The sequence below is a fragment of the Gracilinanus agilis genome, chromosome 1 (genome assembly GCF_016433145.1).
Source record: "Gracilinanus agilis isolate LMUSP501 chromosome 1, AgileGrace, whole genome shotgun sequence".
Taxonomy (NCBI): domain Eukaryota; kingdom Metazoa; phylum Chordata; class Mammalia; order Didelphimorphia; family Didelphidae; genus Gracilinanus; species Gracilinanus agilis.
Genome location: NC_058130.1, coordinates 551,614,681 through 551,628,665, shown reverse-complemented (window position 1 = coordinate 551,628,665; position 13,985 = coordinate 551,614,681). Strand labels below are relative to the sequence as shown.

The following is a 13,985-nucleotide window of genomic DNA, read 5'->3' as shown; positions in this document are numbered from 1 at the left end:
TTTGCCCTTATTCTCTTGCCCTTCACTTATGTGGAGGTTGCATTTCTAATGGCTTTAGCTCTGATACAAAGATGAGAAATAGGAACAATAATACCTCAGCCTCCAACAAAACCTCAAAAGAAGAGAAAATAAAATAGAAAACAATAAACATTAATTAAATGCTTAGTGTTGCACTAGTATTGTACTATGTACTTAGTACTTCACTGTGCTTTGGGGAAGATACACATTAGATTAAATCAAACATTTCCTCTCTCGGTTTTACAATCTTGGAGGGGCATAAGATGTTGATACATCATTCGATACATAAAAGCATTAAGGATTTAAAGAGTTGTCTTGTGTAAATAGTTTTGTTTCTGACTGTACAGATAAAAGTATACCCTGATGAAGATTTAGAGAAAAGACTCAGGCAGTCTTAATTTGAATTTGTTGACCAGTGAGATGTCCAGGTGTACTTGTTGTCCAAGAGGGATATGGAGTTACATATCTGAAATTTGGGATAGAGGCTTGATCTGGAGTTTTAGATTTATATATAGAATTAGTAGTTGAAGCTTTGGAATTCATTGTGATTTTCTAGGATAGAATATGTAGGGAAGAAATGAAAGCTGATGAAATATTTCTGTGAGGAAAAAAATAAGAAATAGAATTCCTATAATTAAAAAAAAATTCCTCAGATTCTTACTCTGAGTTTATTCACTATATAAGGAATTCCAGAATTAACAATCCTTTGCTTTTCATTCTCATTTAGGAAGGGGAAGAAGAGATCAGATGGTTTTGTTTTTCAGTCGTTTTAGCCGTGTCCCACTCCTTCTGACCCCATTTGGTGTTTTCTTGGAAGAGAAATGATGCTGGTTTTGCTGGTGTCATTTTGCCATTTCCTTCAGTGGCTCATTTTACAGATGAGGAAATTAAGGCCAATAATTGCTCATGGTCACATAGCTAGGAAGTATCTGGGGCCTGATTTCAACTCAGGAATATGAGTCTTCTTGAGTCCAGGCTGGGCATTCTATCTACTGCACCACCTAGCTGCCCAAACATAAGGGCTTACTATGTTCCAGGCACTTAGGTTCCTTGATCATAGGTCAGTGTCTTATTCATCCTTTATCCCCCCTGGATTATTAAATAGCATATTGAATTTAAGTGTTTGTAGTCCAATCAAACTGACCTTCTTGCTTTTATTTGTACACAATATTCTGTCTGCAGTTTTGGTTCCTTCTACTGTGCCTGGAATGTACTTCCTCCAAGAACATATACTTGACTATTTAGACCCCTAACTTCCTTTAAAGTGCTTCTCAAATTTCCTATGTGAAGTTTTTCATGAAAATTTCAGTTAGTGTCTCTTCTCCCCCCAAAATACTCTTTTGTTAATGATTTTAAAATATATTTCATATAGCACTTAACTGTATGCTTACATATATATCTTAATATATTTTGTATGTCCTTAGGTACATGCCTTTTCCCCCCTCAATAGAATGTAAGCTTCTTGAATGTAAGATTCTTATCTTTGAATCTGCAGAATCTAGCAGAGTAGCTGGAACAAAGCAGGTGCTTAATAAATGTTTGTTATTTTGATTGATTGGATTATATATTATCATATGTTATCACATGCTTATTATTATGTACAAGTGTATGTGTAAGTTTATCTGTGTATTGACTAAAGAACACAACACAAGCAGAATAATGTGATTAGTAAGAAATCTAAGGAGATGATTTTTCATTCTATTTCTTTGCAATTTCTCTCTTAGTTAATCAGGACTTTGGGAATTTAATTAAAGGACATAAGGTTGATCTTCATACCCTCCATGATGTGTTATGTTTAATACTTTATTTTTCATCTGTTTCATTGTATACTCTGGTTCTAGTCACCAAGAAAAAGCCTTCTACAATGTGTCCCCCATATTCAAATGAAGCTGTTGGAATGAAATTCTGTTATTTGTGACACCATTTCCCTTGGAAGTTGTGGGATTGTCGATTATGTACAGAGTTTGCCCACTTACTGCCATGCTTAATGATGAATTGTAAAATCTTCCATTACATTAATCTCTTTATCACATCCCTATTTCCTCTACTGCATTTTTTATCTTCCTGCTTTTTCTTCTCTTCCTTTCTCTCTATTTGCCTTTTTCTTCTACTTCTGTTACCTCATCTTTCTTCTTTAGTCTCTCCTTCTTTCTCCCTAGTCTTCTCCTTTGTTTCTCTAGATTAAATGAACCTCATAGAGAAAAAAAAAAAAGAACATTACCAATTTCTTACAGAAACTGAGGAGATGTAGACATGAAGGACTAAAATGTGACACTAAGGATATATATCGTTCCTGTCAGACCTTTCCTCCTAATCATTTCTTAATAATTTCACTGGTCTGGGTTTTCATTGGAAATATAATTATACCTCCTTTAATATAATAGCAGCTTTCTGTTTTCCATTTTTTCTTATCTTAAATATTGATATTTACCACTCATTCCATCCAATATTCATGTTTTATAACTAGTATCAACATTGGACATCCATATTGAGAGAAAACAAGAAAAAGACTGGGTCAAAGGAGAGAGAAGATTAGAAAAGGTAGAAGAATTGAGGGAAAGGGGGGAAGAAGGGAGGGGGTAAAAAAAAAAAGGAAGAAATTACTTAGAGAAGACCTTAAAATTGTTTAGTATAGCCCTTTCATTTTACAAATGAGGAAATTGAGGCCCCGAAAGTTTAAGTATAGTGAGCATTTAAATAGCAAGTGGCAGAGCAATGATTTTATCCCTGGTCCTTTGACCCTAAAATACAGTCCTATTTCTATTATAGTACATCCCAAGAAGCAATAGTTGATTGCCATATGTACTTATTTCATTATCATTAGAAAATTAATTTTCAAAACTTTGGATTATTAAATATTATTAGTAGTAATTATTAAGTATACATGGTATAATTTTACACAATAAATGAGAAGAGTCAGCAAGTTAATACATATTAAGTATGTGCTATGTGCTAAGTGTAGATTTTAAAATTAATATTCATTGCCTCCAGAGTATGATATTTATAATGATTTATTAATATAAAATTAAAAAGCTAGAGAAAAGTGGGGAAACAGTCCCTATTCACCCCACGTGGCTGCAAACTGCTCGCCTCCCCACACAGCTCCCCACACCATCTACGTGCAAGAGAGAGAGCCCATGGCCATGCCTCCTGAAATTAAATATAGGAATATTTTTTTAAAAAAGTAAAATACAGTGACTTCTCCCCTGCCTTCAAGGATTTTAGGGTCTAATGAGGAAATCGTCATGCAAACAACTATATGCAAACAAAATATATGCAGGATAAACTGGAAATAGTCAACAGGGCAAAGACACTAATGTTACAAAGGAATTTATATATTATTAATTAATTATATTACTTCAGATTATTATCGGGAAATACTTTTTTGTTTTGGTCATAAATATTTATGAAACAACGTATCTTTATTCTGCAGTCTCAAGCTTAAAAAGGGTCACTACTCTTAATAACTACAGAGTTTGAGTGGTCATTAAGTGATCTTCCCTTATCTAGGCATATTCCCTGTTACCATTCATGACACTAGTAGAATGAAGTAATAAATATTATGAAGGGGAAAGCAGCCTTTTTTGTTGTATTTTTCTTTCCTGTGATAGAAGTTCTTTAGAAATGACTTGAGATTCTAGGATGGAGCCAAGATGGCAGCTTAGTAGCAGTGAATGCTGAAACCTCTCTCAAAGTCCATCCAAATCAATCTTTAAAAAGTACCTCAAAATGGTAGGAGAGAGAGAGAGAGAAAGACAGAGAGAGAGTAAGAAGGAGGAGGAGGAGGAGAGGGAGTGAGGGAAGGAAGGAAGGAAGGAAGGAAGGAAGGAAGGAAGGAAGGAAGGAAGGAAGGAAGGAAGGAAGGAAGGAAGGAAGGAATTCAGAGTGAGTATCAAAATATCAGTGATTGGAATGTCCAAACATAGACTCAGCAATAAAGCTAAATAAATAAATAAAAAACAGGGAAATGATTTAGTCTCTACTATTATTTTTTAACATATTTGGATAATTTGAATTTTTAGCAACAAAAATTCTAAATTTTCATATTTAATTTTCAAGCAAAAATGAAGGCAAAGAGAATTTTTTAATAACAGAAAGGTAACACAAAAATTCGTACTAATTTTTTCATACTGGACAAGTGAATAGAGGCTATAAAGTTAAAGACAGAAAGAATGGATCTTGAAATTGTAGTATTAAAACAATTAGAGAAGAATGATAAAACTTTCACCATAGAATTCATGAGATCTCATGAGACCATAGACAATAAAATTCAAAGTTGATTAAAAGGTCAAATAAGATAAAAATATACGAGTTTCTGTAGTCTCAAAGGAACTTTGATTTAAACTTTTTTTTTAAGTATAGACTACATTGACTGAGGGATGACTAAATAACATTAAATATTACTCTCCTGTGAGATGTAATCAATACCAAGAATACAAGAAGACTTATATAACTGGATCCAAAGTAGAATACATAGAACATAGAAAAGAAGGTGCTCAGTGACCACAATGGTGTAGATGGAAAGAATAGAAATAAAACAATCAAAACTAAATGCTGCAAAAATCACAATTACTAAGCTTTGATGTAAGAAAGCAGTATGAACAGGCACTTCCCTTTCTTTCTTTGCAGAGATTAGGAACTCTGGGTGCAAAATACTGCATGTCCTTTTGTTAGGTTGACCTTTCTGAGCTGTTTTATTTTATTTCATTTTCTTTTAGGAATAGCTTTCTAGGAGGGGAAAGGGAAGAGTTATATTGAGAAATATAGGCAAGATAAAAACAAAAGATATCAACAAAATTGTTTTTATTTTCATTTCTATTTTATTAATTTTAAAAGGTACTTAATTTTCCCAATTACATGTGTTGTGAGGGTTTATTTAGCAATTAATTTAGTAATAGTGTTGGACCCAGCAGGAAGGGCTGGAGAATTCCAAGATGGAATGAAGGAGCAGGAAGTAGGACTTATGCTCTGAGAGAGACTCTATTAGTAGTTGGACCTAACTGTTGCTAACCCTGGGAGATCTCAGAGTTAGGGAAAAAGTGCATCCAGATTCCCTGGGATCCTGAGAGGTGAAGGCTTTCAGCAAGTAGACAACTGACCTGCAGAGCAGCACCAAGTAGGGAAGTGGTTTGGGATCTGGTGGACAGCATTTCAAACTCACTCTCCCTACCTGGGTACCTTGGATCACTTGGTGGAGTTGGCTCTTGGCATCCTGTGACCATCCTTGGATTTACCATGAGACCCCAAAGCCACCCTCAGGCCCTTTAACTGTGCTGACCAAACCTGGCTGGAACCAGGTTTGGAGGAGCCTTCCCTGTGACTTCAGTACTTCTCCCTTGGGCCCTGCCTGGCTTAGGTCAATAGGATAGTGTAGTTAAGTCCTTCCCTGCCCCTGTGGTTTGCCCTTAGGTTTCAAGTATAGAATCCCCTATCCCATCCTTTATTTAGTTACCCTCAATTAAACTGTATAACCTTTTACCTTTGCCTGCTGGTTCCATAGACCCTGACCCAGGGTAAGCTGGGTAACTGTTGGGCCAACTGCCATTCCTGTTTCAGTTAAAACAGTGAACCTTTGTCTCCCTATCCTGGTTGGTCCTGTCTCTCCTTCAACCCAGTGTGTGTATCCACAAATCATTTAGTTACATTTTAATAATAATAATTAACATCCCTGGGGCCTCATCTTTACACATGTAATAATAATTTTTCATCATGTGTTTTCTGAAATTATAAGATCAAAATTGTCTCTTTTCCTCCTCCTCAGAGATGGTAAGCTATTTGATCTAGGTTATACATATATTATCCTGCAAAACACTCCAATATAGGTCATTGTTGTAATAAAATACTAATATAAAATCAAAATGCACAAATAAAGCCATAAATAAACTAATAAAATAATATACTTTGATAATCTGACTTTGATGAATCTGACTTCAACAGTTCTTTTACTGGAGGTGCATAGCATTCTTTGTCATGAGTTCTTCTGGATTGTTCCAGATCATTATATTGCTCATTATTCCACAATATTACTGTTACTGAGAAAATGTTCTCTGGTTCTACTTATTTTGCTTTGCATCAATTCATGTAGATCTTTATAGTTTTTTTTGGAAAAAATTCCTCTAGCTAATCATTTCTTATAGCACAATCGTATTCCATCACCATCATACACCACAATTTATTCATCCATTCCCCATATCTCCTTAATTTCCTATTTTTTTGCCACACAAAAAGAGTTGCTAAAAATATTTTTGTACAAGTAGGTCTTTTTCCCTTTTTTGATTTCTTTGGTATATGATCTCTACAAGACCTAAGAATACGTGTTATAGTTTTAGAACCCTTTAGGCAAAATTCCAAATTACCCTCCAGAATGTTTAGATCAGTTCACAACTCCACTAGCAATGCATTAGTGTCTCAGTTTTGCCCCATCCTCCCCAACATTTATCACTTTACTGTCATACCGGCCAATCTGTCAGTTGTGAAGTATTACCTCATAGTTGTTTTAATTTTAATTTCTCTAATCAAGAAGGATTTGTAGCATTTTTTCATGACTATTGACAGTTTTGATTACTTCACCTGAAAATTGCTTGTTCATATCTTTAACAATTTGTTAATTAGGGAATGTCTTTTATCCTTATACATTTGATGTAGTTCCCTGTATATTTGAGAAATTAAATAAAGATCAGAGAAATTTGCTTTAAATTTTTTCTCAGTTTGCCGTTTCCTTTTTTGTCTTGTTACATTGATTTTGTTTGGACAAAAGCTATTTATTTTTTTTTTATAAACCCTTGTACTTCGGTGTATTGTCTCATAGGTGGAAGATTGGTAAGGGTGGGCAATGGGGGGGTCAAGTGACTTGCCCAGGGTCACACAGCTGGGAAGTGGCTGAGGCTGGGTTTGAACCTAGGACCTCCTGTCTCTAGGCCTGACTCTCACTCCACTGAGCTACCCAGCTGCCCCCAGCTATTTAATTTAATATTATCAAAATTATTCATTTTACATCCTTTAATGCCCTCTGTCTCTTATTTACTCTTCAGTTTTTCCTTTCTCCGTATATCTGACAGGTAAACTATTCTTTGTACTCCTAATTTGCTTTTGATGTCCCTCTTTATATCATATATCCATTTTAACCGTATCTTGGTATAGGGTGTGAGACATTGGTCTATACCTAGCTTCTGTCATACTGTTTTCTAGTTTTTCCTGCAGTCTTTGGGTTTATCAAACACTAGGTTGCTAAGGTCATTTCCCCCCGATATACTGTATATTTAATTTATTGCATAGATCCACCATTCTGTTTTGATGATTATTGCTTTATAGTAGAGTTTGAGATCTAGTACCTCTAGGCCACCTTTCTTTACATTTTTTTTTCATTAATTCCCTTAACAATTTTGACCTTTTGTTTTTCTAGATGAATTATATTTTTTCTAATTCTTTAAAATAATTATTTGATTATTTCATGGGTATGGCACTGAATAAGTAAATTAAATATGACTATCATTTTTATTATGTTACATTGGCCTATTCATGTACAATTAATATTTTTCCACACAATAAATATGTTTAAATCTGACTTTTATGTGAAAAATGTTTCATAATTCAGTTCATGTAATTCCCAGGTTTGTCTTGGCAATTCAGTTCCCAGGTGTTTTATATTATTCAGTTATTTTAAATGAAAATTTTCTACTTCTTGCTTCTCAACCTTGTTGGTAACCTATAGAAATGCTTATGATATATGTGGATTTATTTTGTATCCTTCACGTTGGCTATACTTATTATTTCAACTAGTTTTTTAGTTGTTTCTCTGGAATTCTTTAAAAATACTATATCATATCATCTAGAGAGTGATAATTTAGTTTCCTTATTTCCTGCTTTATTTCCTTCACTTTCTTTTTCTTACTGGTAAAGTTGGCATTTCTAATACAATATTAAATAATGATGGTAATAATGGGCATCCTTGCTTCATCCCTGATCATTATTGGGAAGGGTTCTAACTTATCCCCATTGCAGATGATATTTGCTGATGGTTTTAGGTAGGCAACAGTTATAATTTTAGGCATGGTGCATTTATTCCTGTGTTTTCTAGTGTTTCTTTTTTTGTTGTTGTTTTTTTAAAAACCCTTACCTTCCTTCTTGGAGTCAATACTGTGTATTGGCTCCAAGGCAGAATAGTGGCAAGGGTAGGCAATGGGGGTCAAGTGACTTACTCAGGGTCACACAGCTGGGAAGTGTCTGAGGCCAGATTTGAACCTAGGACCTCCGGTCTCCAGGCCTGGTTCTCAATCCACTGATTCTCGTGTTTTTAACAGGAATGGGTGTTGTATTTTGTCGAAGGCTTTTACTACATCTTTTGAGATAAAAATGTGATTTATTAGTTTAGTTATTGATATGGTCAATTATGCTTATAGTTTTCCTAATATTAAACCAACCCTACATACCTGGTATAAATCCTACCTGGTCAAGGTGAATGATCCTTGTGATTAATTTCTGAAGTCTTCTCACTAGTATTGTACTTTAAAATTTTGCATCTATATTCATTATATAAAATTGACCTAAATTTTTCTTTTACTGTTTTTGTTCTTCCTGACTTAGGTATCAGCACCATTTTTGTGTCCTTTAAGATTTGGTATGATTGCTTCTATGCCTATTTCCCCAACTAGTTTATATAGCATTGAGATTAATTGTTCTTTAAATGTTTGATAGACTTCACTTGTTAATCCATTTGGTGGTGGAGATTTTTTTCTTGGGGAGTTCCTTGATGACTTGTTCAGTTTCTTTTTCTGAGATGGAATTATTTAAGTATTCCATTTACTCTCTTGTTAATCTGTACAATAATATTTTTGTAAATATTCAATTTTATTAGATTTTTGTAAAATTTTCTCCAGGTTCTGCTCCTTTCATTCTGCATCAGTTCTGGGAGGTTGTTCCAGTTCACATGGTATTCTATCATCAACAGATATCATAATTTGTTCAGCCATTCCCCAATTGAAGGGCATCCCTTTGTTTTCCAAATTTTTTTTTGCCACCACAAAGAGTGTTGCTATAAATATTTTTGTACAAGTCTCGTATGCCCATTTTCTTTATCTCTACTTCTTCTCTGTTTTAGTAGAGTAGACATTTAGAGATACGCATTTTTTCCTAAGTACTGCTTTGGTTGTATCTCTTAAATTTTGATGTGTTGTTTCTTTATTGTCATTCTTCTTAACAAAATTATTGTTTCTATAATTTGTTTTTTGACCTACCCTTTTGGGGGAATTAGATTATTTAGTTTTAATTTAATTTTTTATTAGTCTTTACTACAGTTTTATTTCTCAAGAAAGAGTATCCAACTTAATTGTGTCTTAAATCTTGCTTTCTTTATAAAAGAATATATTGGGTTCTGTTAAAATAATACTATTGCTTTCTAATGTTATCTTATTGGTGTGATAAATTCATTATTCTTCAGAATTAAATTCAATAAATTATTTTGCTGAAGCTAAATTCCTACATATTTTCTTTTTTATTCTGGACATTGGACTCTAAATATTCACTTAATTGTTATTGTTCTAAATATGGTCCAATGACTAGGCTTACCATAGAACTGGAAGGATGGAATCATATTACATAAATGTTTTGCTTGTCAATTCAGACTATACATTTTGACTATCAAAATATAAATTAAAACAGAAGATAAAAAGATTATATTTAAGGCAGAAAGGTGCTTTATTATATTCTCCTTGGAGGAGCAGATAAAAGAGTTGGCTTTATCTCATTTCCAAAGCTCACCAGAAACATTTTTTTCATGGTACGTATGACTATTTCATGGTAGTATTTATGATGATCATTTGTAATAAAAATTATAGAAGAGCATCTTTAATACAACTTGAAGAGTAGAGACATTTTTTCAAAAAGATTGTTAAGACCTATCTGTCAGATATTAATGATATTTAGCCAACCAGCTGGTGTTGATCTTCACTGAAATTAGCTGGACTCAAAAGACATAGTGTATTTGAGAGGAAGAGTGGTAAGGTGAATAGAACCCTGACATTGGATCCCAGAAGGCTTATATTCAAGTCTTATTTTGGGCATATTCTGGCTTTGTGTCTCAAGTCAAATTATATAGCATCTCTCTGTTCCCAATAGTTTTCTAAGATCACGAGTTGCAGAGAAGTGCCAGCTTACATTTATTTATAGGAGGATTTTTCTCATCTAGGAATTCCCTGTTATGGTAAAATTAAAAAAAAAATCCTATCCTTATTCCTTATTTCAGTGATGGGCAAACTTTTTAAAGAGGGGGCCAAAGGAAAGGAAATGCTCATATGTCAGTCTGTTTCTAAGGCAACTCTTTGGAAGTTTCATTGTATTGTATCCTACTCATTGTATTCGTTGGATTAGGAATAATGTCCCATGGCTGGATAGAACATTTGAGGGGGTCCACATCTGGCCTGTGGGCCATAGTTTGCCCATCACTGCCTTATACTGAATAATCAAATTATTTCCATTTGGGGGCATGATGAACCGAAGGGAAAATAGCTTTGGTGGAGCTGTTTTTTTAAAAATCAAATTGAATTCTAATTTTTCTACATATCTCACATTTTCTCAAAATTACATGCAACTTTTAATCTTTGATATTATTGGGGAAGAGAAGTGGGGTGCGAATAACAACATAGGAAATTCCTTATGCAGAGGAAAATCAGAGCAGCACAAGTGTGCTTCCCAGGTTCAAGAAGGCATCAGTTACAAGTCACTAAATCTTCCTTAAATCTCTTTGAATACATACTTCCAAGTAGTGACTCCAACTGTGAAATCTAATTCTATAAAATAATAGTATTTTTACCCTATCATACACCAGTGGGATACACAAGTTTGGACTGTTTCTGTCTTTATTAGATTGAAATGGTAACAAGTTAAAAATCTTAAATTTCTAATTTATGTAAACAAATGAGCCAATTACATTTCTCAATAAACAATAATGTAGTTCTATGTATTTATGATTGGGTGGATAGAGATTTTGGTACATTTTCTTGAAGAAAATTAGGTTGTAAATAAGAACAAGTACCTTCTCAACCTAGATATATCTTTCTCATCCTTCAAGGAACAAATCACATTCCACATCTTCCTTGAAGCTTTCCCCTATCTTTTTAATGAGTTCTTCCTCCCCTTATTTCTTACATAACATTCATGATCTGTACCTCTCGTTTAACATATAATCATGTTCCCTAATATAATTTAAAACTGAAATTTTAAAAATGTGCTTTTATATCTTGTTCTCCAGCCATGATTTTAAGGGACTCTTTGAGGCCATGGAATATGTATTAGATTTTTTTGTCATCTTTTACAGAACTGAGCACAAAGCAATACCTAGAAAATATGACAAATGTATTAGGCTTTTTTCCTTTTCCTTTTTCTTTTCTTTTCTTTTCTTTTCTTTTTTTTTTTTGCCATCTCATCTTTGCATTAATGAACCATTTAAGCCAAAGGATTTGGATCAAAGTTCAAGAACCATACTATATGCATATATATACCTCTAAGTGTTTATGGTATGGAGAAAAGATATTATGAGGTATTATCGTGAGTCATGAAAAATGGAAGTCTCCAAAGGATTAAATTTAAATCTTAAAATTGTAATAGAGAGTTTTGTGGTAGATATGAAATTATTGTAACAATTTCTATTAAAAGGAACTTTAAAGAAAAAGCCAAGTAAAGGATGTCATTGAAGAGATTGTATGATCAAAAAGATTATGTTCTGGTCACATTTTGAGATTGAGGAAGAACTTCTGGTGTCCTTTTAGTTCCATTCACAACCTTACACTCTCAAAAGAAAAGCAAGGAAGGCACCCATCGAATTAGATGAACTTTTTGTCTTGAATCTGTGGGAGGGCAGGGACAAGAATCAAACAGGAAGGACCAGGCCTTGGCTAGGTCGTGACCCAGCATCAATGGAGGAATTAGCCACATGACTATAATCGCTTGAGTAAATTAAAATGAAAACCCCCAATAAATATACTAAATATAGAGCGACCATTACCATAGTCATCCTATGTTTCAGAATACAGATTGAGAAGCTTGGGGCCTATTGACCTTAACTATCTTTGCTAAGAAGAAAAGTCCTAAAACTTCTTGTCTCAGAACAATATTAACCCTCCAACAACTTTATATTTTTGGTTGCTCATATAAAATTTTCCCTTACACTAGATGTGCTTCCAAAATGTTAAAAAGTGAAATTGCTATCTTTCTTCCCAAATAAACATCCCCTTCCTGATTTCCCTTTTGATTATCTGTGGTGCCATTATCTTCCTTTATTGGTCGCCTTTATTTTAACAAGGCCACAACCTTAGAATTACATTTTTAAACTTCTCTTTCTTCTTTACCAGCTTGCCTATTCAATGACAGGGGCATCATCAAGCCCTACTTGTTCTCTGCTATGCACTAGATTCATTTCCTTAGATCTTCTACCATTAACCATACCCACATTATATTTTCTCTGTATTACTTACATACTTTATTCGTTGGAGGCCCCTGCCTTTTGAGTATCTTTGGTTTTATTTTATAGTGTAAAAATTGCCAAGATAATATTCTTTAGCTATTCTTTAGATGTTCTTTTGTATATTTATCTTGTCACTTTCATACACCCAAATGTAGAGCATTACATGCATGGGGACATATACACCCATTCAATTGTTTTGCATTTCAAATTGGTTGACAAGGGTACATTCCTAATATTTATTTTTTGTCCTTGTAATCCCAGTTACAATTCTGGGCACTTAATATCCATTCCATTGATGCTTGTTATTTCAATAACATGAAGTATTTTTTTTTTGTTCTCTGCTTTATGCTGTACTTAAAACATTGCAACATTTAGATTCTCGCTTCACTACTTTTTTAAAGTCAGTGTCCTTGTAGCATCTTTAGGAAATACAAAGCATTCTGATAATTGTTAAAATCACAAAATATATTTATCTTTTTAGATGTAACTATATTATATCAGTGAATGATTTTGTTTTTATTTTGTATGTCTATAAATATATAGAGAAATAAATGTCTGTGTATATATTCTTCTTTCAAAATTTCTTAGTGTTGAATTATTAATTCCTTCTCCAGCAGAAATGCAGTGCTCCCTATTCATCTCATTTTCCTTTTCCTTCTAAAGGCTTTGTAAATTATAGCTTGTCCCAATATAAAATTATCCAGATGGCCAATTCTTCACATCATATTTCATTACATGCAGACAGTGTAACTTATTTCTCCATAATTTTTTCTCTTTCTTACCAAATATTTTCTCATATTATTTCAGTAATTTAGGATTGAATAAAATAAAGCTGGGAGACATCTTCATTTCCCAAAGGTGTTTTCATTTATCCTTTTGCATACACAGACATCCACTGTTAATTATATCATAAGAATGTGTTATTGTGATCTTTGTTGTAACTATCATTGGAGAAGGAGCACAAAGTAACGGACAGAACAGTGAATAGGGCATTCAAAGCCCTATAGTCTTTTAACTTCTGTATTTTGAGCTTGTTTACCCATTAGTAAAGTGAGGATAACTGTGTCTATGTACTTCCAAAGGTTATTGATTTTAATTCTGCAAAAAATTATTAAGGGTCTAATGTATGTAATGCATTATGCTGGGTGCTAGGTTACAGAAATAAAGCACTGCCTTCCCCAAAGGGCTAACAATTCAGTTGGGAGGAAACTACTTGCCATATATTAAATGGTATTCTACAATGTAGAGTTCAATAGTGGCAAAGAGAGTTCCGGGTGATATATTCTAGGGAAATGTAAAAAGACAGAAACACCTTCAGCTTTGAGGAATCAGGGAAGGTTGCAAGAAACATGGGTTAGGGAAGACTTATGTAAAAATGAAAGATGGGAAAACAACTGACCTTTCACCTGGACTTTTGTAATGAGCTCTTAGCACATCTGACTAACTCCAAGTCTGTTTATCTGCCATTCCATACTTATTCTCTATTTCCTCTAGGATAAAATCTAACCTT

At 33.6% G+C, this 13,985-nt stretch overlaps 1 protein-coding gene across 1 annotated transcript in view; it reads left to right on the top strand.

Moving 5' to 3' along the window:
- Nucleotides 1-13,985, top strand: part of L3MBTL4 (L3MBTL histone methyl-lysine binding protein 4) — a 435,253-nt gene that overhangs the window by 219,018 nt on the left and 202,250 nt on the right. The window contains 1 exon segment of the mRNA XM_044666781.1: nt 3,459-3,492. Coding sequence (XP_044522716.1) covers nt 3,459-3,492 — 34 coding nt within the window.